Source organism: Penicillium antarcticum (assembly GCF_028974205.1).
Source record: "Penicillium antarcticum strain IBT 31339 chromosome Unknown utg000004l_segment0_segment0, whole genome shotgun sequence".
Lineage (NCBI taxonomy): Eukaryota > Fungi > Ascomycota > Eurotiomycetes > Eurotiales > Aspergillaceae > Penicillium > Penicillium antarcticum.
Genome location: NW_026695302.1, coordinates 1,549,142 through 1,576,832, shown reverse-complemented (window position 1 = coordinate 1,576,832; position 27,691 = coordinate 1,549,142). Strand labels below are relative to the sequence as shown.

Sequence of the window (27,691 nt, the reverse complement as noted above, 5' to 3'; positions counted from 1 at the left end):
AACTCCATCTAAGCACTCGGTACTGCCCATTTCCTTGATGGAGGATACCGAATCACAAATCAAATAGATCAACCAATTCCACCAATAACAACAAAATTCAAATTGGTATGGCATGCAACGACATCACATGATTTACGCCAAGCCCTGCAGAGTTGGAATTCTCCTTCCGCTCCTCCCGTCTCCGCGGACGCTGTGCTTCCGCTATCTGGTTGACTCACCATGACCCTACGTTTGATAGTACGCAGTACGAGGCTGGATACGGTCATATTTCAGATCCTATGTTAAGCAACGTCTACAGACGCCGAAAATGTCATTTCGTACACTGCAAGTTTACCACTTAGCCTGGCCACTATCATCCAAACATGACTCTCAATGCTCCAATCTATGACCTAAATTAACAACAGGATGGGAAGGAAGAAACTCCAAAAAATTCTTTTTTTCAAATAACACCGGTTATCCAATAGTCCAAAATAGGGGAAACATTCTATGCGGCAATCTCAAAGTATGCACTCTTGGCAACGACGTCAAGCGCCAACGCAGCCAGCGACACACTCTGGAGAATACTAAAGATTGATACGTCGCAGGCGGCCTGCAGTACCAGCATGTTCCTTAGTTCGACAGCCACGAGTGAGTCAACCCCGTACACCGAGGGCGGCTTATCAAGGACAATCTCGTCAACAGGGACCATAAAGATGTCGGCCAGCTTGGCGGCAATGGCGTCACCAACAAGACTTGCCGCCGCATCAGACGATTCGGCTGTTCGCAATTTAGCGGAGAGGGGCTCTGAGTCCGAGTCATTACCGGCTTGGCCGGCTTGCGCACGGGATGCGGCAGGCTTTCGATACCTCAAGGGCATGAATCGGGCATCGCGGCCCATCTGGGACTCGCTTGTTGGGTCCCAGTGCGAGCCTGGACCTGAGTTGAGACCCAGGAGGACCTGGGGCCGACTAAAGGGGTGGAGGACGGCTGTGGCCAGAGCCCGTAGCACAGAGTCCTCGGCCAGTCTTAATGACTGGCCGACCTTGCGAAGACGATCCGACACGGTGCGCGACTCAGCGACGTAACCGACGTCCTTGATGACTCCCATGTCAAGAGATACACCTGGCAGACCAGAAGAGCAGCGCCAACGTGCCAGAGCGTCCTGGTACGAGCCTCCCGCCGCATAGCTAGCCTGGCTGGCCCAGCCGAGGATGCCCGAGAGCGAGGAAAGCATGACGAAGAAGTCAAGGGAGCCACGCTGCGAGAATTGCGTGTGTAGGTTCCAAGTTCCAGCCACCTTGGGCTGAATGGCCGCTTGCCAGTCGTCTATGTTCATCTGCTCAAGGATCGAGTCCTGCAGCACCATAGCGCCTTGGATGACACCCCGGATGGGAGGAAGCTTCAAGTCTTTCTCACAAACAAGCAGTGCCTTTGCCAGGTCTTCCTTTTTAGATACGTCGCAGCTAGTAACAGCAACATGGGCCCCGGCCTCGCGCAATTGGGTGACAAAGGTGCCACTGTCATGCTTCCCGGCACTTCGCGACAGTAAAATGATGTTTCGAGCTCCGTGGTTCACCATCCAATTGGCAAGCGATTTTCCAAGACCACCAACACCTCCCACTAGCAAATAAGATGCATCAGGCTTGAGCTTTGGGGTCGCTGGGCGCGGCAGGACCTTGGCCTGCTCCTCGGGCTCAGTCGACAACACCAGCTTACCGAGGTGCTTTCCTGTCTGCATGAGGCGGAAGGCCTTGTCAACCTGTCTCATAGGATAAACGGTGACGGGGTGGACGGGCTTGATGATATGTTGGCCCGCGAGACGGGCCAGCTCGCTGAGAACGCGGTGTGCCTCAGGCCCGCGCTGGCGCAATAGTGTCATCATATCCAGCGACGTAAAGGAAACCGCGCGCGAAAATGTAGCCATCTCCAATAGGCTGTTCTGCTCAAGATCTCGCTTGCCAATCTCGACAAAGTTACCAAAAGGTGCGAGCACTTCGAAGCTAGCCTGAAGTAGTGAGCCTCCAAGTGAGTTCAGGACCGCGTCAACACCCCGTCCGCCCGTGGCAGCCAAAACCGCCGGGGCAAAGGAAGCATCCCGACTATTAAAGATGCGCTCGGAAGGAATGCCATACTCGCGTATCAGTAGGTCTCGCTTCTCCGGGGACCCGACTGTCACGTACACTTCGGCGCCCAAATAGTCCCGGGCCAACATCACGGCCGCCTGCCCGACACCTCCGGCTGCAGCGTGGATAAGTACCGACTGGCCATGGCCAAGGCGTGCCACCTGGACCAGGGCAACATAAGCTGTAGTGAAGATCATGGGCAGTGATGCAGCGTCGCTGAAGCTCATGCCCTGAGGCATGTTGGTGACCCCATGCCAAGTTACCCGGGCGTGAGTGCTAAAGGGACCAAGCAGTAGAGCCATGACATTATCGCCAACAGAGAATCCTTGCGCGGCAGCTTCACTGCCAACACGAGTGATAACTCCCGCGCACTCAAGGCCCATGACGCGCTCCTTGAGTTGTCCCATGGCCACCATAACATCGCGGAAGTTGAGGCCATATGCTCGGGGCTCAATTTCGACCATGTCATCAGCCAGAGCTATGTCAGCTCCGCTGTCATCGCCGAATGCGAGTGTATCCAAGAGGCCGGGAATGCCAACCTCTAAGCGCAGTGGGCGCTTTGTCTGGAAGAGAGGCGCCTCGGGAATGGAATCCGGAGAAGCCCAGTCAGGTATCTCCGGCTCCAGCAGCGCGTTCCATGCCACATCCTTGTATATTCTTGGAATTAGGACGAGGCCATCACGCACAGCAAACTCGCTATCGATAGGTGCCGGGAGATCAGAAGCGGCAAGACGAGATATCAGTACTTGTACAATGGCCGCGATGTCCGTCTTAGATCTGTCTTCTGTAGATGCTCGAGGATCGAGGTCAAGCGTCAAGAAATGGCGTCCGAGATATTCGGTGCGAAGGACGCGAACAAGACCAGAAGCTAACGCCGAATCTGGGTCCATACACTCGACTGCACCACCACGGGTGATCCAAAGCAGGCCCTTACAGCCTGAGGCCAGGGTTTTGATGGCCTGGAAGTTGACGGCGTTGAGACCAGTCAGCACGGGCTTGTCAAGTTCGCCCAAAAATACACAGAGCTTGGAGCTGTACGTCTCGGCCGTGAGGCCCGGCGACTCGAGGGACACTATCTCCGGAAGAAGGCTACTCTCGGCGGCCTGGGCTATGGATTTTCGCAGGGTCTCGAGCCAGCTAGGCTGAGGTGCTGCCTTGTCGCTGGTGACAATGACCACCTTGGCCGAGTCTAATCCAGGGCTGGGACTGACCGCTGTCGTCAAAATGTTGCTGATACCGTACAAATCGCTATCGGCTTTGACATTGACATCGCGAAGGTCAATTTCGACACCGGTGAACCCCGCGCCCTTGAGAATCCTGTCCCACATATCAATTGACAGCGACGGACTCGAATGACGCTCAGGTTCCTCGCTCAGCCACCACCCGGGCAGCAAGCCGAAGATGAATTGCAAGTCGATTTGATCCCGCGTCGTCTCCATAAGCAGCAGTGTTGCTCCAGGCTTCATCAAGCTACGGACGTTGCTCATGGTTCGCGCCATGCTCTTGGTTGCGTGCAGCACCTGACATGCCACGACAATGTCATAGCTGGCCAGGGTGAAGCCCTGGGCTTCCGGACTTTGTTCAATGTCGAGCCGGTCAAACTCCAACAGGTTTCCCCAGGACGAGAACTCGGCCCTGGCCGCCTCGAAAAAGCCAGAAGAGATGTCTGTAAAGTGCCAGCTCTCGCACCGAGGGCCGCCATCTTCGTCAGTGCCAAGTGTTCTCAAAGCGTGTCGTGTAGCAGCTCCTGTTCCAGCTCCGATTTCAAGGACGCGTGCCCGAGGACTTTTGTGCAAGACGGCACCTAAGAGCGACTTCAACTGCGCAAAGGCTGGCTCCAGCCTATAGGCGTTGGCATAGTACTTGTATAACAGTCGACCCTCCATCATGACCTCAAGGGGAGCCCTCTCTCCGCGCAGCATGGACAAAAGCAGCGGCCCCAGTTGACATATCAGCTCTCCATCAACGGTCTGTTTTGTAGCGAGGTCGATGTATTGGTGGCGTACCGCAGGGGTGTCATTTTTCCAGGTGTCGCTGTTGGAGCTCCAGCGACGCGAGTCCGCAAAGCTCACGGTGTCTTTCATCCATTCATAGAACTTGACATGATGACTTGCGAGGTTGGCAACATCTTTCTCGGTTAGCGACTGAAGTGCGTCGTGGCTGAAGTAAACGCACACGCGCCTCAGCACGGTTTGAACCTCGATACTCCGGCTATCTGTGTCTGCATCTTGGTCCCAGAGCGTGTTGAGCCTCTTGTCGATAGCTTCCTGTGAACCCGGCAATCCTAATGAGAGGCCAAGATCAGGAGCCCACTGGACGTTGGCGCATAGCTCCTTGGTCCATGGTTCCTTGTCCTCTCCTACTGCGTTGCGGCCCAAAGACTGACACACAAGGCCCTCCATCTCAAGCACAGGCTGGATTTCATTGTTTTCGTTTTCTTGATCCAAGACGCTGACGCAGGCCTCGTAGCTTTGCGCATCGTGATGTGGCATCCTGACATTGCAGATGAAACCGTGGCTGGGAGTGCTGGTGATGCTGCTCGACACCCACAGCTTCCGGATGGATCGTGGTACCCGGGCGCTGTTGTCGTTACCCGACTCTGCATCGGGAACTGCCGCGTACGAAGAGAGGACAATGGAGTCCAGCGTTGTGGGATGCAGCACGCTTTGAGGGTGCCTGCCCTTATCTTTGGAAGATGAAGTATCGGCGACGTTGATAGTGACAACGCAACGCGGTTCTTTCCCTCTACCGTCCTGTAAAATGCTCATCGTGTTTTGGAACATGGGTCCATGATTAAGGCCCTTTGCGCGGAGACTGGAGAACATATCTTGCGGATCGATGCGTCGGGTGTAGCCTGATTCGTCCAAGAAGCTGGCTGCACCTCCATTCATGATAGCAGTGGTTCTGTCAGTCTTCGTTGTGTTCATCGACAGCTTGACTGTGATGAGACCCCTGGCGTGCTCCGTCCACTCGCTGTCGGTGGTCACCGACCAAATTTCAAACTGCTTCCAGCCACGGGCGCCAATCGTCTTCTCTGGCACAGGCCTGAGTATCGTCCGCACTTCCACGCCATCAGCCGTGTCCGCTATCACTAGGGCCTGGTGTATCTCCACGTCGCGCAGGTTGAAGCCCAACAATTCAGTCGTCTCGGTGCCTGTGCTTGCCAAAGCCGTGTGCATCTTCATTGCTTCAATGGCCAGGCACACAAATCCTGCACCGGGATACAAAATATTGCCCTGGACGACATGGTCTCTTAGCCAAGGCGCCTCCGAAAGCTTTATGATGTTCCTCCAAGAGGCTGCGTCTGGGTTGGTTCCCGGCACCAACGCTCCAAGAAGATCGTGAGCCTCTTGACTTCTTTGGCGGTATGCCTGGCTGCGCCGCGACTCATTCCAGTGTCTTTTCTTGTGATCCCATGGGTACGGGGGCAGGTCGGTCAGTACATTTGGCTTGGCGGTTCCTTTAAGGTCCCACGGGAAGCTCATTCTGACCAAATTGGCCTGATGGCCTTTGCCGAGGAGATTGATAGCTGCCGTGAGCATGCAATCGCGAGCATCTTCCTTGCGAACTAGGCAGCCCATGTAAGGTAACGTGACGCCCTTAAAGTCGGACTGTGACAATATCTCCTTTATGGGACCACCGAGCGCTGTGTGTGGCCCAACCTCAAGGATCACCTCAACATTGCTGAAGCCTGACTCATCCAAATCACCACCAAGGATCATATCTGTGAAGGCCTCAACGAACCGCACGGGCTGCAACAGGCTGCGTACCCAGTGTTCTGGATCAGCCAGTACCTCGGCACTGGTTACTCGGCCACCGGTAACGGGAGAAGAGAAGATGATTTTGTCTAGGTTTCCTTTCGCGGTTGCATCTGGAATAGCATCCCTCAGTGCTGCACGATATCGCTCAGCCCAGGACTCCCCGTCTGGAATTTCTACTCCGTCCAGGCTGTCAAGCCATTCTTGGCCCTCGAGGCCATTTTCATTTTGAGTCAGTACAGAGCGAAGAGCTTTTCGGTATGGCTCGGCAATAGGCTGCATGTGGTGAGAGTGGTATCCGGTCTCGACCTTGAGGCGGCGAGCGAAGACTCCGTCTGCCGTAGCAAGCTCCTCAATTTCTTGTACAGCTGCTTCGTCTCCAGCAATAGTAGTACTACTGGGGCTATTGATGCAAGCCACCACCGCCTTCCCAGTGGCAGTCTTGACCTTGTCCAAATAGGCCTGAGCAGCCTCTTTGCCAACACCCACAGCAACCATTCCACCATTCGGGCCGCCGTGGGAACCTCGAAGCGTCTTGTCCGCGGCCATGACTGCACGGTAATAGGCGACAGCCATAGCCTGGCGCGGAGTCAATGCCCCTACTGCATAAGCCGCCGCGATCTCTCCAGACGAGTGGCTCGTCACGGCCGAGGGCAAAATACCCCATGACCTAAGCAGCCGGACCAGTGAGATTTGCACCGCAACACAAACGGGGATGCTGAGGCCTGTATCATTGACGCGAGTCGTGGCTGCATCTTTCATCAGCTCCTCAGTGAGAGACCAGTCCGCTCCAATTGTGCGCAGATGGCGCTCGGCTTCGTACAGTGACGATCGAAACACGGGGTACGTGTCAATGAGCTCGCGGGCCATGGCATGCCACTGTGCTCCTTGGCCCGTGAACACCATGCCGATCCGGGCTGGTGTATCTGAGAGCCTCACGGGCTTGAACTGTGGTGCGTCCAGGCTCTCGATGGCTTTGTCCAGGTCATTCGAGTACTTTACTGCATGTGCCGACACCCACGCGAAGCGTGAACGGTGCTGCGTGAGCGTCCATGTCAAGTCTCGCATTAAGGAATTTGTCTTGTCGGCTGTCATCCCAGGGTCCTGCAGCTTACATCTCAGCAGGTACTCCTTGGTGTTGGACACCATACGCTGACAAGCTTGCTCATCGCGCCCGGAGAAGATGAGTACCTTGCTCTCTGCCTTAGTCTTGCTGTCAATGGGGTAGTGTGTGCCGTTGCTCAGCTGGGAAGGCAATGATGATGCCAATGACCTAATGCTCTCGACAATGACATGACTGTTGGTTCCACCGTAGCCAAAGTTGTTGACGGAAGCACGCCAGGGCCTGTCTTTCGCCGCTGGCCATGGCTCCAGCTTTGAAGCCACCTTGAGTCCCCATTGATCCAGCTGCAACTTAGGGTTGGGCTTTTTAAAGTTGACACTTGGCGGAATTTGGCCCCTCTCCATGGCCAGCACCACCTTAATAAGACCGGCCAATCCCGATGCTGCCTCGGTGTGGCCGATGTTGGTCTTGACAGAGCCGATGCGGAGCGGCTCCGTTCGGCCCTGTGCGAAAACAGCGGCAATGGATCGCGCCTCAATGGGGTCACCCGTGGGCGTCCCTGTGCCATGTGCCTCAAAGTATTGCGTGTCGTGGGGGTTGAGGCCGGCTCGACGGTAGCATTCGCGGATGAGCGCCTCCTGTGCAGACTGTGACGGCGACGTAATTGTCTCGGTTTTTCCGTCCTGGTTCAGATAACTCTCCCGGATCACGGCTCGAACCGGATCGCCTGCTTCCAGGGCATCCTTGAGCCGTTTAATGACAATGGTGCCCACCCCTTCTCCGCGGCCGTAGCCGGTGGCTCGTGAATCGAAGGCGTATGACTTACCATCGGGTGACAGCATTCCCAAGGATGAAAACACTTTGAACATGTCCGGGGATAACATCAGGTTGCATCCGCTCACGATGGACATATCGGCTTCGCCGGTGCGCAGACCAAGAACGGCTTGGTGCAAAGCAACGAGGGCCGTCGAACAGCCTGTGTCTATCGTCATGCTGGCACCTTTCAAGTCAAAGAAGTGAGATATGCGATTCGACGACATAGCTGACAGGGTGCCGATGGGCAAGAACCGCGGCAACTTGTCCTCATCTCTGATTAACCCCTCGTGGTAGTCGTGCGTGAACACGCCGGCATAAACGGATGTGTTAGACCCTGCGATTTGGGAAATGGCAAGGCCGGCTGTATATTTTGGGTTAACAGTCCGTTGCCAGGCAGAGTTAGGAGCCTCCTCAATTTACCATTTTCCAAGGCCTCATATACAGACTCAAGCTGAAATCTAAATTGGGGATCTAGAGCCTGAACGGAGAAGAGGAGAAACCTCGATCAGACAAATCACCCATATCATACATGCTCAACACTTACTGCTGCAGTCTCGGCCGAAAAATTGAAAAACGCGGCATCGAAAAGGCCAATATCTTGCTCTAAAAAGTGAGCGCCTTTGACATGGGTCTAGGTTGCGTTAGCCCTGTCAATTTCAATTTAGCTGCCCCCTTTCCAGCTGACTCAACTCACCGTGCTTAGCTTCTCGCTATCGGGGTGGTAAACCGCCTTGGGATTGAACCGTGAGGACGGTATCTCAGACCAGGCGTTTCGCCCCTCGGCCAGCATATCCCACAGCTTCTCGGGACTGCTTGCATCTCCTGCAAACTGGCAGCTTAAGCCAATAATGGCGATGGGCTCGCTAATCCAATCTTCGTTGGTGCTACCCATTTTGTATGTTTGGTATGTAAAACTGAATTGGAAAGATTCCGTGCCAGTTGACGGGATAGATGGATGATTCCAGTACGCAAGAAGACAATTTCTCAAATGAGCATAGTTTAGGGTCCTGTAAATAGTGATTTGCACTGATTCCAAGCGTAACTAAGCACCCTATCATGCTTGATATGAATGATTTATTCGCCAATAGTAATAGCGCAAGCTTGCTTGGCGGGAAACTGTAGTGCTTCGAAGATACTAAACAATACTCCGGGCTCCGGGCTCCGGGCTTCGGACATTGAAGTGTGAACTTTCTTTGAACAACATCCCCAGACAATGTCTAATCAACTTTAGAAGCTTATCGTCGCGGGAGCCCCTGTGATTGGGACTCGGTCTTTCTCCAGCTCTGGCTGCGGCTTCCAATCGGACTGCAAAACAGCGAACTCCGGCTGACTCCGCACTGCTCGAACTCCGGATTCAATATTATTATTAGAAGCAGAGGGAAATAATAGATGTCAGCCAATCATCAACAATATGGACTGAAAGAGGGCTAAGTCCGCACTGCGGTCGCTTTATACACATCGCCTGTTTTTAATGGCACATTGTAACTATTCACCTGAACGAATCAGGTTTCACTATGAAAAGAATGATTGATTGGGTAGAGAATGTAAAGAAAAATTATTCGTTTCGGAAGGTTTCAGAGGTACCACCAGAGGCGAAGGAATGCTTCCTCGTGTCCAGACAACCCCAGAGACAGTATGCGGGTCCCGTATATCATCGCTCCTCCACTTCCTGTATATGTCTCGGGCATACTACTTTGACAAGAGCGGGTTCCAATCCTAGGAAGAAGGTGCTCTAGGTAATGCCAACTCAGGATCCAGAGTCTTAGAAGAAGCAGGCACTCAAGACTCAAAGCTGGATTTCTGGACTTGTTCCCAGGAAACTAGATGTTTGTCTGCCGGTATGCCACATCCGCTGGAACCGTCCTTCACAATGGTGCGTAGATATACGGGGGAAAAGCCTTTTCATCCCTAGAATTTATACAAAAAAAAATTAAGATGCCGTCGTACAGTGATAGTAAGAGCGGACAACTCGAAGAACCCTAGACTTGCCTGCTCTTGAGACGCATTGCTCCCAGGATCATTCAATTGCATAGCCTAGTTCCCCTGGCATGTCATGTGGGAAGACAGGCTAGCTGTGAGGTGGACTCTCTTAAATTTAAAATTTCTTCGAGGGACGCAGCAGGGACAAGAATGAATGGTGATCTATAATGAGATATAGCCATCGGCTTTGTGGAATGAAACGTTTGAGGTTGCTAGTAGACATTAATCATGCAGGATCGAATCCTTGAGAAAACATTATAGATCAAGGCCTGCGAAAAGGAAGGGCTTCATTCTTGTTGCACGGCGAGACAATCCATGTGTCCTGTCGTACTCTGTGATTTTTGGTTATTTATATCGAACGTTACGGGCAATGTTTGGTAGCAATTATATCATTCTAGTGAGATGACAAGGGGAAGGCCGAACTATCATTGATACTGTCGAAGGTGCCTTTGGACAGCCTACCTCTTATTGAACGGGAACTATTGCCTATCTATAGAGGTTTTACTGCCGCACCATAATTGCACTCTTACTCTTTTACGCATTTGCCTCTTGGAAGCCTTCTATAGCCACAATATGACAAGGATACTTTCTGAATAGACTATAATTTCTTTCCCAAGCGCAATGGGTAATCACAGCTTTATCCGTAGTGTATCTGGGTTAGTGGAAGTAGGCGATTATGCCCTAATGACATTTCGATGAATAGTCACAATCTCGCTGGCACCGATGTACTTGCCTTGGAGGATAATATCTCTAGACCATTCGGAAGAACATCTTAAGTACAGTTTCCTATTGTGTGAGGATTGCAAGGTTCATGGGATCCAATATCCAGAACTCGTTCGACGGCTCAGTCGAAAGTATCAACAGCCACGACAACCATTGCTCCCTTGTGACAGTCAACTATACCACTACAATATCAGGAACAAACAGCGGTTGGGTTTCAAATATGGTTTCTCCAGCAAGGCAAACAACAAGATACTATATACCCCGAACGAGCGGATGATGATACAGCTAGTGGTGTTAGTAGTAGTAGTAGTAGTAGTAGAAGAAGAAGAAGAATTCATTTATCCCGACCTTTCGCAAAGTTAAAATCTGGATTGAGGTACAAGTGTGGCAATATTGGTCTCTATGAAAGAACCCAGCTCTTTGTAGTCGCATATTATACTTTTCAAAGCAAAAAGAAAAGTGGAACTTTCGGAAAGCGAGGTACGTGCTCTACCCAGCTCTGATAAGGACGACTCACTTCTGCAAAGTCGACAGATTTCAGTGAACGGCTCGTCTTCGGTCTCGGTGGCACAATCATGTTGTGGATGGGGCTCCCCTACTTCTAGCGGCTAAGCAACAGCAGCGGCTATCCCGACTGGAGGAGATGCCGACGGATCCACATCGAGCTGGGTCTCCCTTGTTGTCCAGCCCCAGGCTTCAAGCGTGATCTAGTCTGCAGCTACAGTGGCAGTTAGAGCTACCACTCACAATATCTTACGGTATCTCGTGAACGCCATGAAGCATGGCCATAAGACTCATTGATCTCGGATAACAACATAAAATGGAAAATGAGTAGTCTGAATATCCTCATGGGGGCCAACTTCAGTTCTGAACAATGGACAGGGGGTGAAAATACTAGGCCGGCGAGTGAAAACTAAGCTGGCGTGTAATCTAGGAGCGAAGTGGTTTCAGCGAATCCACCGAAGAACTGCGTAGCCCACGCCTGAGCAGACCTTACAGTTGGTTCTTTGCCCTCGTTAAGTCGACTTGTATGTCTGCATATAGTATACTCCTTGGGCCATGACCATACCGACAAGATCAAAATAGCCCCGAAATATCCAAGTAATGCGCCGTCAGCGAATATAATCAGCTCCGACCTGGATCTGCGGGCAATGCGCAATGAAGTCCGCCATAGCTGCCCCGCATCGGCGGCATCGGCGGCATCGGGGCATCCGACGCATGTCCCTCGGCCCATTCTCTGTCTTTAAAGTCTGTCTTTGTTCTCAAATATTGCTCAAGATCAATTGCTCAAATTCAGAAAAAAACTACGTCGCCATGCCATACTCTCTATCAGGTCGCAATGTTTTGGTCACCGGTGGCTCACGGTATGAGCTCAAGCTCTTTGTGATCAGTTATCAATAGAGCTAACACATGCTTGAACAGGGGATTAGGTGCTCTCACGGCTGAGAAATTCGCCGCCGAAGGAAGCAACGTTGCTATCAACTATATGTCCAACAAGGAGGCGGCGGATACATTAGCGGCGGATATTGCAAGCAAGCACAATGTGAAGGCTGTTGTTGTTCAAGGGGTATGGCTTTCAATTCTAAAGAGAATTTACATCATACGGAGACACAAGCCGCTGACATGGTCATGAACTGGGAATAGGACGCCGGAGTTCAAGCTGACTGCTTCAACGTCGTCAAGACTACGGCTGAGAAGCTGGGTGGTTTGGATATTGTCATTTCAAATGCCGTGGGTCATATCTTCAATTGAGAAAAGGTACATTGAAAGCTAATTCATGAAGGGTTGGACTAAAATGACCAACTTTGGTGATCTTGATGCAATGGACGAGGATGACTGGGATAAGGTAATGACACTCCACTCAGAATGGAACTCTGAGGCTGATTGTTGAAACAGTGCTGGTCTGTTAATGTGAAGAGCAATTTCCACCTGTTCAAGGCAGCTTTGCCCTTTTTCAACGCGAACGCTGAAGGCGGCTCGTTCCTCATCACGTCTTCGATTGCTGTATGTCGCCGAACTGATGCTATATGACCCCGACCAACAGGGTGGAACATACGAGTACTAACTGGGGTTTTCAGGGTGTCTCGGCGACTGGCAGCAGCCTGCCCTATGCTACGACCAAGGCGGCTAGTATGTCATTCTCAGCTGTATAGTAGACAACGCTGACAGAATCATCTAGCCCTCCATCTTATGAAGTGCCTTGCCAAAACGCAAGGACCCAAAGTTCGCATCAACGCTATTCTGCCCGGTCTTTTGCTCACTGAATGGGTAGGTGATATTTGGTTTTGTTGGGCCTGGATAAGAAGCTCATGGCATTGCAGGGCCAGCGGTTCCCCCAAGAGAAGATTGACGCCTGGACAAACGCCACAATTCTTAAGAAAGTAGTAAGTAACCCAAGCATCTCGAAAAACCGCTTGCATGCTTATGAATCGCTTTACAGCCGGAGGTGGAAGATTGTGCGGATATGTTCATCACAATGGCGAAGAACGCATCCATGACTGGGCAGACAATTCAGATTGGTATGGCTCCAAACATCCACCGGTCAGGCTCAAACTAACATCTCTAGATTCTGGGTTCTCGCTATGAGCACGAGAATAATATCACATTAGATAGACCCAAATTATAGTACACACAATTGCTCCATACTCATACAAGGGCGTTGCGGAAGGGAGTAAATTCCGCGCCGTCGTAGTTGAAGGCTCGATCACCGAACATGCGAGCTTTAATAGCAGCCCGTAGTCCCTCAGCGTCTTGCTCGCCTTGAACTTTCATGCGATTGATGCGCATCAACTTTCTATCTTTGGTGAAAGCATAGAGCTCCCGTCCCTTCTTTGGTTGGACTGGATAGGAAGCATTCGTAAATGGCAGACCGGGCATGATCGAAAAGGCGTTGCATCCTTGCGGTGGATCGACTTCTTCAATGTCTGTGAGAATCAATCGTTTCTGCTGGAATGACTGGGCCGCGCCTTCTGCATTACTTGCGCAAAGGGCTGTGCTCCAAAGAGGACCAATAATGCGGCTGCGTCTGTTGATTTTTGCCAGTGTCCAGTTCGCCCAGTCAATGCGTCGGTCCTCTGGTGTTATTTTGGTTGCATGTGTCAACTCGCCAGTAACTTCAGCGGCGCGCCATCCAGCATCGACGACTGGGGGTACGTATAGGCCCTTGTCGATGCCATTAACAAGTAATTCCGCTCCTTTCGGTGCAACGATACCTAACAACTCGGGCACTGTGCAAGAGTCCGGGTTGGGGATGTCCAATCCAGGAGCTGGGGTTTGAGATAGTACTACTCCATGGTCGAAGTGTTTAAGGTGCAAGGTCTGAAGTGTCACGCCGGTGGTGCGCTGACCAGATAGGAGTGTATGGTGTAGCGGTGCAGCACCACGGAAGCTGATTGATCCAGTCAATTTTCCAATTTCCCAGTTCTGAGCTGATGATAATCACGTACTCCGGTAATAATGATGGGTGTACATTCAGCCCTCCATATTTGGCCCCGTTCAATATGCGCGATGGTACAAAGAGGCCGAAGGACACTGCAATGACTAAGTTTATAGGTCCGTCCGAGGAGGTTGGCGGCTAAACCTGTCAGCCTGAGCTTTATGTAGGCGGGATATGCGTAATACCTTCCAGCCAGTAAAAGTATCAATTTCGTGCACCGGAAGAGAAAGAGCTGTTGCGGCCGCTTTGATCGGTACTATAGGAAACATCGAATCAGAGCTCAGGTCATATAGTTCATTTGAATATTGACATACCTTCTCGAACTTGCTTCAAACCTCGGCCAACTCTTTTCCCAGGTCTACAGACCACATCAATTGAGGATATTCGTTCTGGTTGCTTTAATTGATAGGCACGGAGAGCGTTCAGGGAGGCAATGCTGAAGTCATCGGATCCGCAAAAGAGAATGCGGAGAGGATCGGAGGTTTTCGTAGTGTAGGGCCTAATTACAAGCCCCCTGAGAACCAATGGTCGTTTGCAGAGACGCAAGCTCCCTGGACCTGGTATCGTCCACATACTGCTTCAGCTCTGAGTAAGTGATAAGCCGTGAAAGTTGAAGCTCCAACGATACGATCTTATCGATAAGACACGTGATGTCAACACCCCCAGATCCCACTTCGCAGTCATTTGTTCCGCAATCATTCCTGCAATTATCTGTGATCGCTCTCTAGCGCGAGTTGTAGAAGCTCCCTGGAGATGCGATGCCTAATAACGATCATGACTCGGTGATCCCGGCCCAGCTCGCCTATCTTGCCATCTACAACCCGAACCTCGGACCAACCGACGAGACGATAGCGGATCAGATCGTGTTCTACACCTCAAAGTCAAGCCATGCACGACGGCTCGATAACTCTACAACAGAGGAGGAAGATAATAAAGTCTTTGAGGATGAACAGAATGAGAGATTGCGCCAGATAGGTCTGGCGCAGGGCATGGTGAACTTTGCTAGGTGGGCATCTCCGCAACTCTACGAGTGAACAAGTCTAATCGCGTTTCATACGCAGCAACTTCTCGGATGGAAAGGCACTGGAGTATATTGAGACAGACAAATCCCGTGTCGTTCTGCTAGAGCTGGAGAAGGGCTGGTGGATTGTTGCCGTGAGTGACTGAAATCCAAAGCGTGCGGATGTTGAAGCTCATGATAAGCCAGTCTATCGATTTTACTCGACTTCCTGCTAATTCGGCTCGCAAATCTTCGGGGACATCAGATCCCCCAGCTTTCCAATATTCATCACGAGAAATGGGGTCACCCCATCTACTTATCCAGCAATTACGCCGTGCACATTCGATATTCCTTCTTCACCATGACTTCATGTTGGACGATCTATACAAACAAGCTGGTAGAGCTTCATTCTGTCTCTTCCTTGAACGGTTTTGGGACAAGTTTGCATGGAACTGGGAGCTTTTGTTGACCGGAAACCCAATCGTTGAAGTCTATAACGGTATCAAGCTCTCCGCTGGAGGAGAGTTGGGTATTGGCGTCGGAGAAGAAGAATGGGGAAGCGGAGAAAGAGAAGTACTCGAAGGTTTTGTTACCAGGACAGAGGGCTTAGTGGACCTGGTTGTCTCCAGATTTGGCGACTCATCAACACAATTCGATGGGTCTCCGGCCTCGAACCGATCAAACGATCAAGGGCTATGGCTTGGGTCAGACAATGACCCCAGACCATCCGATGGCGTTGTGTTCGCTGGTGTCGGTGGTCTTTCCAGACTCTCGCTGGCACAGGTGTCACAATGGATGGAGTGGATCTATCGATTTGGGGATTCTACGTATGGAGTTGGGCGGGACCCAACTTCGCTGCGTCGCCGCAAGTCAAAAAAGCAGCGTGGAAGGCCGCCTCCAGAAAACCAGCCCTCTACACCGGACCGCAGCTTTACGCCTGGAATACCTCGTCCGCTTATAATGGCAACACCACAGCCACTTCAGGAGATACCCGAAGATAACGAGGCGGAAGCTGGAAACGACAAGAATGAGAGTCCAGGATTTCCCACGGAAACTGTCATGAAATACCTCACTCTAGGATATGGTTCCGCCTGGAGTTTCTCGCCAAAGTCGGCAGCATCTACGCCTACTCGCAGCTCTACTCCAGGGCAGGATGGAGCCACATCTAGCTCTCCAGCTCCAAAGGATGGTTCCAATGCCAACCCATCTCAGGTAGATGCGAAGACTCGAAACAATACCTCCGGCCGTTTCGTTCTAGGACCTCGCGATGATCTAGAAAAACTCGATGACTTGGAAGAAGGAAGTCCTGTTCCAGGGACCGAAAATGGCAAGCCCAAAACTCGAATAGTACAGAGAACTCTACACTTGCACATGGCGGATGGATCAAATACCCAGAAGAAGCTCCAGGTCGTGATCTACGTGGTAAGGCTTTTATCCCCAGATTCAGCACATTGTCAACACAGCCCGCTAACAAATCCAGAACCAACCATTCATGTTCACATTCCTCTTTGACCCCGAAACCCAATCTCTCGCATCTCCATCTCTCTACTCAAGCATGCACCACCAACTAGGCCCCCTCCAAAAGCCACTCCTATCATCAACATCCCCAAAAATGGCAGCTACCCGCATCTCCATGTCGGAGGCCTCTCCAGACCCAAGCAAACGCTTCTCTACCCGATCTCAACCAGTCTACGATTTAGTCTACGACCCATCAAACCTAACAATTCGCTCCTCAATCCCAAACATCCCATCCCTAAACCTCCCCAACTCCCCCCAACCCCAATCCCCAGCACGCTCCCCCTCCCCATCCACATCCCCCTCTCCATCCCCGCAACCCTGGTCGCGCCTTGAAAGCCTAGCAATCCACCACCGCCTCCTATCAACATACACAGACACACGCTCCAGACCCCAAGAACTGGAACGAACAAGCAAAACAAATCGCGGTTGGTGGGTTGTCTGGGTACGTATCCCACAATCACAATCACAAATCCAACAACAGCCTCTATCAACAACATCTTCTTCCGTCGCCCTCTCATCCCTAATAAACGACGAAGATTCCTTCACTCCTAATCCCTCTCCGCCACAAGAAGCATTCCTCGTCCGCAAAGCGAGCGACTATGTCTCACCTGCTACACACGGGCGTGTTAGTAGTGGTGCTCGCTTTTTCAGGGATTTGGGAGGTGCTTCCGGTTCTTCGGGGTTGACGGGCTCTTCTCGGGCGGCGGATATGGCACCGTCGAAGTTGGTTGAGGGGTTGGGTATAGATGCTAGGCGGTATATTGAGGGGTTATTAAGTTTGAATAGATGATGATGTCTGGCGCTGGTTTTGTGTGATATATATACGGCTGCGGTATTCTCTACTCACTGGTATACCCTCTCTGTTGGAATAAATACTTGTATATAACATGCGCTGCTCAATGACACCGCTTGGAGGCGTTGGACAAGTGACTACTGTATTGTGATAGGCAACAGTGCTTGGTCTATGGTTGATGGTCTACTTGCACGTGGTTCTGCACGGAGCTGGTGAGATTAAAGATGGAAGGCAGTTGATGCATTAGCTGTAAAAGTATAGTTTAGGGGAAACAAAGCCGAGTCAAGCTCATCGCATGTGGGAGATATCCGCAAAGAATCATCTATCATGAGAGGGGGAACTCAGCCAGGAAGGCGAAATCACAACGTTGGCCGAAGTGCATGCAAGTGGCATGGATGCTACAACCACAGGCTCCTCTTTGCTTTGGTTTATACTGCCACTCAACGTAGCATGTTGGCATTCGGAAATTCACGGCAGTCGGAGAGAGGATAAGAAAAAGAAAAGCCCACAGGGTTATGATGAAGACAACGCCTCCCTAGACAAATTCTGCAAAACAAAGGCAACAGGAAAAGAAAAAAACAAGGTCGACCAAGTGAGTGGTGGGAGAATTTCCACGACTCGCTGTGCCCGGATTCGATATTATCCACAATCTCACATGTAGGCTCGAGTAGCCCTCCTCCTTTCCAAAAGATGAGTTCACCAGTTGTTTCCGTGGAGGCTCTCATCCGTGCATATGATCTCCACTCGAGCCCGACCACCCAACAATTGATTTAGTTTACAGAATGAGGCATCCTCCCTTCTTGCGGCCACCCTTGCCCTTCTGGGCCTTGAGGAGAGCAGCGCGGGTGGCAGCCTCGAAAACTTCGCGGACACCCTCGTTGGTGCGGGCAGAGCACTCGAGGTACTTGTAGGCACCAATCTTCTTGCGGACTTCCTCACCCTGTGATGTGTTAGATTTGTTCACCAGGTCATGGGGGAAAAAAACGCACCTGCTCAGCAGAGACGGGGCGCTGGGAAGTCTTGGCGAGCTCATCAATAGTCTTGCGGTCATCGCGCAGATCCTTCTTGCAACCAACCAGGATAATGGGGAGACCCTGGCAGAAGTGCAGAACCTCGGAAATCCACTAGTGGGCCGCGTCAGCATATTTGTACCAATCTATGAAGGCAATTTTGCAACTGGATTCGTTATCGGTTGGAGGAACACACCTTCTCCTGGACATTGTCGAGCGAGTCGGGAGAGTCCACAGCGAAACAGATCAGGATAACATGTGAGTCGGGGTATGACAGGGGACGGAGACGGTCGTAATCTTCCTGACCAGCCGTATCCCAAAGAGCAAGCTCGACGTGCTTGTTGTCAACCTCGACATCGGCGACGTAGTTCTCGAAGACGGTGGGGACGTAGACCTGGTAATCATGTCAGATTATCTGTGGTTCTTCATATTGCTTCCGTGTTGGAAAAGCTGATATCGGGGATCGGCAGATCGACTGATGGGATGGGGAGCTTACCTCGGGGAAGGTGCCCTTGGAGAAAACACTGTGATTCGGTCAGACTGCTCAAACGAGTCCCAGAGGAATGCAAGAGTCATCGTTGATGACGCCTTTTGAAGACTTACATGAGCAGACAAGTCTTACCGCAGGCACCATCGCCGACGATGACGAGCTTGCGACGGATCTCGGCCATCTTGATAAGAGAGTTAGTATAGGGGTAGATCAGTGAGAAACGACGGCAAAGCCCCGCAGATTGAAGTAAAGGACAGGGTTAAGAATGTCAAGTGTGAGGGGGTGACAAGAGACACGAGGAGACGTCTGAGAAAGGGACAAGTTGGAGGGGGAGAAGGAAAAGGGTGATCCCATACGGTGATTGTTGGCGGAACGGAGGGCCTTTCAGAAAAGTGAACCAGCTATTACCCTCAAAGTGGAGAGAAATAAGGACGATGGAAACAAGAAAGTCCGATGGAGAGATGGAAAAGACGATGGAGTGATGATTTGGAGGTGGAGAGAAAGATAGAAGACCAGGCCAGACAACAGAGGGCGGTGGCAGTATTGTAAATGCTGTTTTCCCCCGATAGTGTGTTTCGATGGTATTTGGTATCTGATACAGGTACTTTACAACCCCCTGAGTTTCAGGCAACTAACAGCTGGCCAAATGAGTAGAATAGGCTAGTATTTCTAGTATTCTACTAAGTACCTCCAGTTAATGGAGTACGGACTATCCCCTTGCCGTTGTGGCTTGGGAAAAACTGTTCGGCCCACTCGCTTTGTTTCTAACACAGCCACCGTGGCTGTAAAGATAGCTGATATCATATGCCCCAGATCTCGAAGTATAGGGGGGAATTACAGTCTCAGTCTTACATTGTGGCTTTGCTATCTCAGCCTCTTTTCATTTTAATTATCCTTTACTTCAGAACTGATATTCAGCTCCACCTATATGTCGGGCAGTGCCCCGTACTATGCAGCTGCCTGATAACCGTCAAAGGCTTGACTCCGATCTAGTATCTGACGTGACTCGGCTGTGATGATCTCACTATCTAGGGGGTCCTAGCATGAATCTGTTCAAGTGGAATCTTCCATTTCGTGTTCAGGTCCAAACTTTAACCCCCTTTCGCTTATTTCCGAGCTCCATGACTTCACACATTCTTGTTGCTGTTCAGAGTGGAGTTCCTTGATACTCCGTATAGCGGCTAAAAATAGTAAACAGGGGCTGATCCTTCAATTATTACTAGAGAATGGGAGCTTCGAGTGGATGTCTCTAGCGCTCGATAATTCCTCATCCACGTACGACTTCTCTCTACTTCAGAGTCACTAACGTCGTTACACAACATATTTCTAAAGTACCGCTCCACTTTTTATTTGCTGTTCCGTCTTTAACCTTGCAATTGAACCGTCCCAATTATCGCTTAACTTTGCGTGATTTGATTTGTCGCCCATATCGGTCTTCCGTCCCGTCTGGAGACAGTTCAGTTCCTATGCCGATTGCCCACCTCAGAGCCAGCCCTATCAGACATTGGGCCGCGGAGCTTGAATTGCCTGCCTTTTTGGGCATGAATTTGGCCCCATGATGACATGTGTATCCCAATTGGTGTGCTTGATCAGATCGTTCATATGGCATCCATGCCTGTAGGTACATGTAGGCTCGCACAGGCCATGATGGTGGCATCAACTGCAGATTCTGTATAGCATGGCGTTTTTCATATCAAAAGAAACATAACACAAATGGGTGTGCAGATATAAGCGTGGACGAAACAGATGTCTAGAATATGCATGTAGACACATTTGGTGTACTTGATCCAGACCGGGGTAAGTTGTAATATGAATTCCTGGCTGTCATCATGACCAGGGGCAGCCTTATTGCTGAGCCCTCGGCAGTCTCACAATATTCGACACAGTTAGTCTCTAGTTATGATGGCTTGATGCTATCCATATATTTGCGGTCAAGCTTTTTGACAGCGGGTGATCGAGTCACATCTCCTTTCTTGTAAAATTATCAGATATCTACCAGAGGCGGACATGATGGATATACTAAACAGAATCATGGAAAAGGTAAAGACGAACAAGTCAATTCTGGGTCAAGTTAATGGTCTTTGATGCTCGATCTGGTTAACGAAACATGGCTGATGTAATCAGCCAAGATCACGTGCCTACATCCTCAATTTTCGATCCCGCGGATCGGGGTTGCAAAGGTTAGTATCACTGTTCGGCCATTGCTGAACCACAACGCCCAATATGCAGAAGGTTATCCAACGGACAGCTTCAGCCCGGAAGCAGGCTCTTCGGAGAACGGTCAAAAACCATGAACGACAGGAATTGATGGAGCGTCTTACCATGAGACGGCAACGGAAGGACTATGGTGTTGCGCTGTACGCTCAGCACAAGGCAGCACGCCAGAACCGCTGGGAGGATTGGGAGAAAGGCTCACTTGCTCCTATGCGAGACTCCGGTCTCGATGCGAGCACTTACGGCGCAATTCCTGGTGTTATCCTACAACCCCCGTCCATCCCTAAGCACCTGCGTCGGAAGCACATCCTCTTCGCTGAAGGCGACAAGGTTTGTGTCATGCGTGGACGCGACCAGGGCAAGATCAATGTCATCCAACAAGTCAACCGGGAGAGTGAAACTGTCATCGTCAAGGATGTCAACATGGTACGTCACGCCGTGGACCGCTCAGACCGGCTACCAATCCGCCCATTCCCTTAGAATTATTTTCTCACTGATCCTCATTGTATAGTACGACGTTATCATTCCCGAGTGGGCCAAGTCGCGAATGGGACACCAGAACGACACCCAAGCACAAAACTTCCCCATTCCAATGGACGACATTCGTCACGTCATTCCGCTGGAAGACACTGACACCGGGGAGACAAAACTCGTCATTGTCGACCATGCCTACGCTGCCGGCCCTTACAATGAGCGCGCACCGCACAGCAAACTCCCGAGACATTCCCGATACGTTTCTGGTCTGAACATCGAGATCCCTTGGCCAGTTGAGGAGGAGCCTCCGATCGCCGATGCAGATATGGATACCCTCCGTGTGGAGGTCGAGACCAGCACATTCGTACCGACTCTCCGCGAGCCACCGTTTCCCTCGACTATTATTGACGAGCTACGCAACAAGTACTCCAAGTTCCGTACCCGTCACGACCCTGAGTACGTGCAGGAGAAGTTGATGGAAGACTATCGCAAGGAATACAGAGAAACTGTGTCTATGATGACACCCAAGACAGACAGCATCAGAATTGGTACTGCTAAGAACGCGGAAAGGAGGAAGGCCATGACAGATGAAGATGGAAAGATGCGCTTGTCTGAGACAACTCAAGCATTCATTAACTCTCATCTCGAGGAGTCATGGAAAAACTCGCCAAAGGAGAAAGCCAAGGGGAAAAGGGCACACGTGCACAAGGCATAATCTGAGGGAGAGAAGAAGTCCAAGACACCTGAAGGAGGTCTGAGGCAGGAAATCAAGAGGGTTATCCTGTAGCATTGTGTACACATCACTGTATTCTAGTATCAAGCTTTGCATTCACTATATCTATTCGTTGTCAATGTCATCTTAAATTTCCTTAAATCGCTCCCCTGTATCGATCCTCAGTATCGGGTTTCTATGCGGATACTTCGGGCCCGCCTCTCCCTGCGCATTTTCGATCTATCTTCACCTTCAACCTCTCAACTCTCACTCTTTGCACTGCGACCAAAATACTAGCAGTCGCAATCAACATGGCATTTGCCTCAATTAACAATTCGGGCGCGCCCATTGTCGCTATCGAAGAGGCATTCGCGACTGAGCCCTCATTAAAGAAGAGAGTCTACGATGCGATCGGTGCGTAGCAAACAGCGTCCAACGTCCCCCGGCCGTCCGTCAACCTCCTGCTGACCGTCGTCAATTGCGATCCTCGTTTAGGAACAACACCGCTGCACCAACCTCTGTTTGAGGATCTTGCGAAATACACCTCCAGCCTGCTGGCCAGGACTTCCAACACTACCCTCCCTTCCCGGCCCCCGGCCAATGACGCCCCTTCGGCTAAAAAGCGCAAACTTCAAAATGGCGACTCAGGCGATGCTGTGCAGACGTTAGTCAACATGAAGGACGGCAATGCGCCGTTGCACTTCTACGTTCAAGATGTCTCTTTCGCTACGCCGCAGAGAAAGAAGCTCACGCTTGAGATTACTACTGGACACCGATTCCTGCGGGCAAGGAACCAAGCTACAAAAGAGATTGAATTCGGTGTTTCTATGGACAAAATCCGTGAGTCTGAACCAGATTTCAAAACCAATGGATCTTGCAGCCTTGGAACAATTGCTAATCTCTGTTCATTGTTTCTAGGACATGCGCTCTGCCTTCCTGTGCCAGAAAAGACCCAGAAACAGTTCAATTTCTGCATCATTCCCGAGTATGCAGATGGCATCACACCCCCACCCGAGGGAACGGCAGTCTCCGAAGCTATGGTGTTTACGATAGCCGATGGGCCGGCCAAGGCTGCATTTTTAGGGAATGGGAAAAAGGTTGGCAATAGTGCGGGCGAAACGGCCGAGGAATTGCTTCGCAAAACCCTGAATGAGAGCATGTCTCACATCAAGGTTGTGCGCCCTGATGAGCGTCAGTTCGTCAGTGCCATGCCAGAGGCGCACCGAAAGGGCGAGAAAGCATACCATGTTAAGGCATTCCGCGGCAGCAAAGAAGGTATGTCTTATCCCTATTTCCAGTGGAGTCTTTGGGCTGGTTTGGCGTGTGCTAACATATTGCTTCTCTTCAGGCTACCTATTCCTTCTGCCTACGGGCATTCTGTTCGCATTCAAGAAGCCTCTTCTGTTTTTCTCGTTTGACACCATTGACTCGGTATCTTACACATCTGTCCTACTGCACACGTTCAATTTGAACGTCATGGCTCGTGCGGCAAACGGCACCGAGGAGGACATCCAGGAATATGAATTTTCAATGGTTGACCAGGAAAACTTCTCTGGAATCGACGCTTATATCAAGCGTCACGGTCTTCAAGATGCCAGTTTGGCTGAAGCGCGTCGCGCTAAGCGCTACAATGTGAACAAGACCGGGGAAGATGCAGCAGCAGCTACCGCTGAAGGAGGCGGTGAAGATGAAAGCGAGCTTCAGAAAGCCCAGCGCGAGCTTGAAGATCAAGAAGATGAAGAAGAGGAGGACTACGACCCTGGCAGTGACGATAGTGAAGGCAGCGGGTCCAGCAGTGAAGAGGACAGTGACGATGAAGAAGAAGAAGAAGCCCAGAACAGTGATGAAGATATGGATCTGGTCAGAGATGAGCTTGGCAGTGCAGCCGAAGATGGAGATGCTGGAGACCATTAAGTATGGCACTCTAGACGTGTCAGATGGAGTTGGGAATGCCAAGACTGTAATATTACCGCTTGATTAAGCGCATTCCAGACCAAGTCCAGACGGGATCTTTCTCCTGAAAAAAGAGACAAAAATGCTTCCCCTGCCCTGATCACTTTCCAATAAGGCATAACGCCGTTCGGTGCCTGGCTTTATGCAGGTTGGGCCACCGAAGAGGTCTGAGCTGGGCAGAGTTCTCCTCTCCGTCCAAAGTAGCAGGTGAGTAGTGAATCGTAAATATTTAGTGGATAGCAACTATGTAAACAGAAAAAGACGTCCTGTAGAAGTAAAGAAAAGAGAGTAGAGAGGGATAACTTAAGCCTTGAAGGTTAACGTCCAACGGCTCAAAGTTACCCTGGGCCCTAGTACCAAATACACCCCCAATACTCTCCGCTCCCTTCTCTTCTTCTCTTCCTCCCCCATTTCCCCCTTCTCTGGTCTATTGAACCACTGCTCAGTGCGGCTCGTACTCGCAGTAGGTCGAGTACCCTGCGTGCTCTCTTTTGCTTCCTTTGTCTTTTTTCTTCGGCTTCAATTCCATCCCGTGATCCCCGACCGTCAACCCCCGACTTCAATTCCTGCTCAACATCGTCAATTCCGCTCCTAGCGCTGTTTAAGCACCGGATCACACACCGCTTCTACCTCCTGTCTCGATTGCAGTCCATCTGTACCCCTGTCTCCGATTACACCTTCTCCGGTCCATCGGCTATTCCGCAGATCGCCTCCCATTGAGCCGTGACAGCAGCTTCGGTCGGAAAACACAAGGTCTCCGTGGTGTATGTGATTATATCCCTCTCAAGATTGTCCTTATTGTCCATTGCTGCTCAAATCATTGCTGACTGCGCCCCAGTGATAGTATCAATCACGTGCCGCCTTCCCTGAAGCCAGCCCCGTGATCGAAGGTTTTCTCTTTCCCCGGCTCTCCAACCCTGAATACCACATCCATGGCGTCCTCTTCGTCGAATGTTGTGGGTGTCCACTACCGTGTCGGCAAGAAAATTGGTGAAGGTTCTTTTGGTGTCATCTTTGAGGGCACCAACCTCCTGAACAACCAGCAGGTCGCTATCAAATTCGTTCGTAGTCCTCCCGCTCAACACACCAATCCCTAATCTTACCGGAAACAGGAACCCCGGAAGAGCGACGCTCCCCAACTCCGGGATGAGTACCGTACATACAAGATCTTGGTCGGATGCCGTAAGTTTTGAACACACGGGCGGTGATGCTCCTGTGCTGACTTCGTCCTAGCCGGCATACCCAATGTCTACTACTTTGGTCAGGAGGGTCTGCATAACATTCTCGTTATCGACCTTCTCGGTCCCAGTCTCGAGGATCTCTTTGACCACTGCAACCGCCGGTTCTCTACTAAGACTGTTGTGATGGTGGCTAAGCAGATGGTAGGTTCTTTCCTGGCACAATGTTATACTTTCGCTAACGACATTAGCTTTCGCGCGTTCAAACGATCCACGAGAAGAACCTCATCTACCGAGATATCAAGCCGGACAACTTCCTCATTGGCCGCCCCGGGACCAAGGCCGCCAACGTCATTCACGTAGTTGATTTCGGTATGGCCAAGCAATACCGTGATCCCAAGACTAAGCAGCACATCCCTTACCGCGAGCGGAAATCTTTGTCCGGGACTGCTCGTTACATGAGTATCAACACACATCTCGGACGTGAGCAATCGCGACGTGATGACTTGGAGGCCTTGGGACATGTTTTTATGTATTTCCTGAGAGGTGGTCTCCCTTGGCAGGGCCTGAAAGCTGCTACCAACAAGCAGAAGTACGAGAAGATTGGCGAGAAGAAGCAGACCACAGCCATCAAGGATCTCTGTGATGGATACCCAGGTATGCTGTCCTGTAATCTTTTATTTCCCTACATTGCTAATCATGGCGTCAGAAGAATTCAACAAATATCTGAGTTATGTGCGAAACCTCGGTTTCGAGGACACTCCTGACTACGACTACCTCCGTGATATCTTGACTCAGGCTCTCAAGAACGCCGGAGAGGTAGAAGACGGTGAATACGACTGGATGAAGCTGAACAATGGACGCGGCTGGGACTACAAGTCCTACTCATCTCAGGCACACCTCCACAACCAGCACCAGAGCTCAACGGGCCGCGATCACCACGCTCGCGAGCTCCGCAACAGCCAACGTCCCGGAGTGACAGCTGACCGTTTAAACGCCGCGCAGCCCCCGCCTCCTTCTCCGGCCAAAGCTGGAGCAGGAAAGACACGCGAGCGCCCAAGCGCCGGCGGCATGCCGCCCAAACGCCAGAGCGGGGGGTTGGAAGCGTCAACTCCTGCCGCGTCTACCCAGGCACAGTTCCAGAACTCCAATGCTCACCTGCCCAACCGCATTGGAAGTCCGGGCAACCAGGCAATGAGCCAGCAAGCTCTCGGGGCTCAGGGCAATGACCCGCAGCCTACTTTCGCCCAGAAGGTGATGAAGGCTCTGTGCTGCGGTAGGTGATTCGGCTGTCCCTTATATCGGGCAGCCAGCTCATCTCAGCATCCAGGTTGATATCCAGTCAAATGAAGCGACGGCACATCTAGACTAGCCACGCTCTTACTCTTCTTCTTGTCTGTCACAAAAGGCCCAGGAAGTCGGCGTGGGTTTTTCTTTTTCTTCTTGTTTCTTTCACCTCTCGCTCTTTTCTTATCTGGCATAAAGTGGTTTAGTGCCGCTTGGCCGAGTAAGAATTGCGCTTCTCGGCCTACATCCCCTTTGGCCCTCTTTCTTGTCCCATTTGACCCTTCAGCCTATACATTTGACTGTGGGTAGGAACAGCCTTTCTCATGATGACGTCCCATCACTCTTTCATGGTGCTACGGCTCAGAGCGGCAAACTTGTGAGATTTTGTCTTGCGTTGTCGTTTTCTTTGTTGGTCTCACTATATCCGGCGTGCATCGTTTAATAACAAAACTTGGTCATTTGCATACAGCCGATGTTGGAATCGGTCTGAGCTCATTGACTGTCCATTCACCTGGACCTTGACTCCCGCGCTGGTCTGTGAGGAACAATCTCGTTCGCAATATGGTGAATGGCCCAAAAAAATACACTGGGGATGAGCTTCGCTGCCAGGGACGACAAGCAGTATCAAGCAGCTCATCCTCTCTGTCGGGATATACCTCATGCATCATTTGGCCCTGTTTATCAACAGGTCAATCCCGCCAGTCATTCTCTTATGGGTCCTTCACGCCGTCTTCATAATGACCATGTCTTGTCCTACTCGTCCTTTCTTCCCGTTCCGGGCAAAAGAGTTTTCAAGTTTCTTTCCATTGCATGGTATTGTTTTCTTGCATGCAGAACCTGAAGAGAGCATGTTGCATATATCCCCTCATCACCTCTCCTGATCTTGTTTTCTCTTTCCATCATACGCCTGCCCCCTCTTTGATTGTTCCAACCTTTCTGATCTATTTGCGCCGTGTCTATAATTGTCTCTTTGTTTGTTTGTTTTTCCTTGTCTTGCTCTGTCTGTTCCAAGAAGCGAGTTTTTGTTACCGGTAGTTGTGGCATAAGATAGCATTCTTCTTTTTTTTTCATTGGTTCTGTGTTTGAGTCTGTGGTTTATCGTATGGCGTATATACATAATTCCTGTAATATGAAGGGCTTCCCTTTTGGCTTGATACTTGTAGATACAGTAATGGAAGTGGTCT

General features: G+C 51.0%; 8 protein-coding genes across 8 annotated transcripts; 5 read left to right on the top strand and 3 right to left on the bottom strand.

Annotated features, from left to right (window-relative positions):
- Positions 1 to 484: 484 nt before the first annotated feature.
- On the bottom strand, positions 485 to 8,631 carry N7508_004577 (type I polyketide synthase; the record flags this gene model as incomplete). The annotated part of the gene is made up of 4 exons (XM_058462643.1): positions 485 to 8,100; positions 8,160 to 8,217; positions 8,284 to 8,370; positions 8,434 to 8,631. The coding sequence occupies 4 exons, from the start codon at positions 8,629 to 8,631 to the stop codon at positions 485 to 487; spliced, it is 7,959 nt and encodes a 2,652-aa protein (XP_058321268.1).
- Positions 8,632 to 11,756: 3,125 nt separating this feature from the next.
- Positions 11,757 to 13,028, top strand: N7508_004576 (SDR family NAD(P)-dependent oxidoreductase; the record flags this gene model as incomplete). The annotated part of the gene is made up of 10 exons (XM_058462642.1): positions 11,757 to 11,806; positions 11,865 to 12,009; positions 12,087 to 12,173; positions 12,226 to 12,288; positions 12,339 to 12,446; positions 12,521 to 12,572; positions 12,622 to 12,710; positions 12,764 to 12,826; positions 12,883 to 12,961; positions 13,009 to 13,028. The coding sequence occupies 10 exons, from the start codon at positions 11,757 to 11,759 to the stop codon at positions 13,026 to 13,028; spliced, it is 756 nt and encodes a 251-aa protein (XP_058321267.1).
- A 60-nt stretch (positions 13,029 to 13,088) lies between these two features.
- On the bottom strand, positions 13,089 to 14,451 carry N7508_004575 (methionyl-tRNA formyltransferase; the record flags this gene model as incomplete). The annotated part of the gene is made up of 4 exons (XM_058462641.1): positions 13,089 to 13,830; positions 13,889 to 14,016; positions 14,064 to 14,134; positions 14,193 to 14,451. 4 exons carry the CDS (start codon positions 14,449 to 14,451, stop codon positions 13,089 to 13,091), a joined length of 1,200 nt encoding a protein of 399 aa, XP_058321266.1.
- A 167-nt stretch (positions 14,452 to 14,618) lies between these two features.
- Positions 14,619 to 17,186, top strand: N7508_004574 (uncharacterized protein; the record flags this gene model as incomplete). Its single annotated transcript, XM_058462640.1, has 4 exons — positions 14,619 to 14,884; positions 14,940 to 15,033; positions 15,086 to 16,300; positions 16,359 to 17,186. Coding segments are annotated over 4 exons (2,403 nt in total), but the record flags the coding sequence as incomplete, so codon positions are not given.
- A 778-nt stretch (positions 17,187 to 17,964) lies between these two features.
- Positions 17,965 to 18,870, bottom strand: rho1 (Rho family GTPase RHO1; the record flags this gene model as incomplete). The annotated part of the gene is made up of 5 exons (XM_058462639.1): positions 17,965 to 18,129; positions 18,179 to 18,313; positions 18,396 to 18,593; positions 18,696 to 18,723; positions 18,803 to 18,870. The coding sequence occupies 5 exons, from the start codon at positions 18,868 to 18,870 to the stop codon at positions 17,965 to 17,967; spliced, it is 594 nt and encodes a 197-aa protein (XP_058321264.1).
- A 2,042-nt stretch (positions 18,871 to 20,912) lies between these two features.
- Positions 20,913 to 22,092, top strand: N7508_004572 (mitochondrial 54S ribosomal protein uL24m; the record flags this gene model as incomplete). The annotated part of the gene is made up of 2 exons (XM_058462638.1): positions 20,913 to 21,329; positions 21,415 to 22,092. 2 exons carry the CDS (start codon positions 20,913 to 20,915, stop codon positions 22,090 to 22,092), a joined length of 1,095 nt encoding a protein of 364 aa, XP_058321263.1.
- Positions 22,093 to 22,400: 308 nt separating this feature from the next.
- On the top strand, positions 22,401 to 24,003 carry rtt106 (putative negative regulator of DNA transposition (Rtt106); the record flags this gene model as incomplete). The annotated part of the gene is made up of 4 exons (XM_058462637.1): positions 22,401 to 22,503; positions 22,585 to 22,929; positions 23,008 to 23,364; positions 23,438 to 24,003. The coding sequence occupies 4 exons, from the start codon at positions 22,401 to 22,403 to the stop codon at positions 24,001 to 24,003; spliced, it is 1,371 nt and encodes a 456-aa protein (XP_058321262.1).
- Positions 24,004 to 24,974: 971 nt separating this feature from the next.
- N7508_004570 (casein kinase I) lies at positions 24,975 to 26,504 on the top strand (the record flags this gene model as incomplete). The annotated part of the gene is made up of 5 exons (XM_058462636.1): positions 24,975 to 25,103; positions 25,155 to 25,224; positions 25,276 to 25,424; positions 25,472 to 25,877; positions 25,930 to 26,504. The coding sequence occupies 5 exons, from the start codon at positions 24,975 to 24,977 to the stop codon at positions 26,502 to 26,504; spliced, it is 1,329 nt and encodes a 442-aa protein (XP_058321261.1).
- Between the last annotated feature and the right edge of the window lie 1,187 nt (positions 26,505 to 27,691).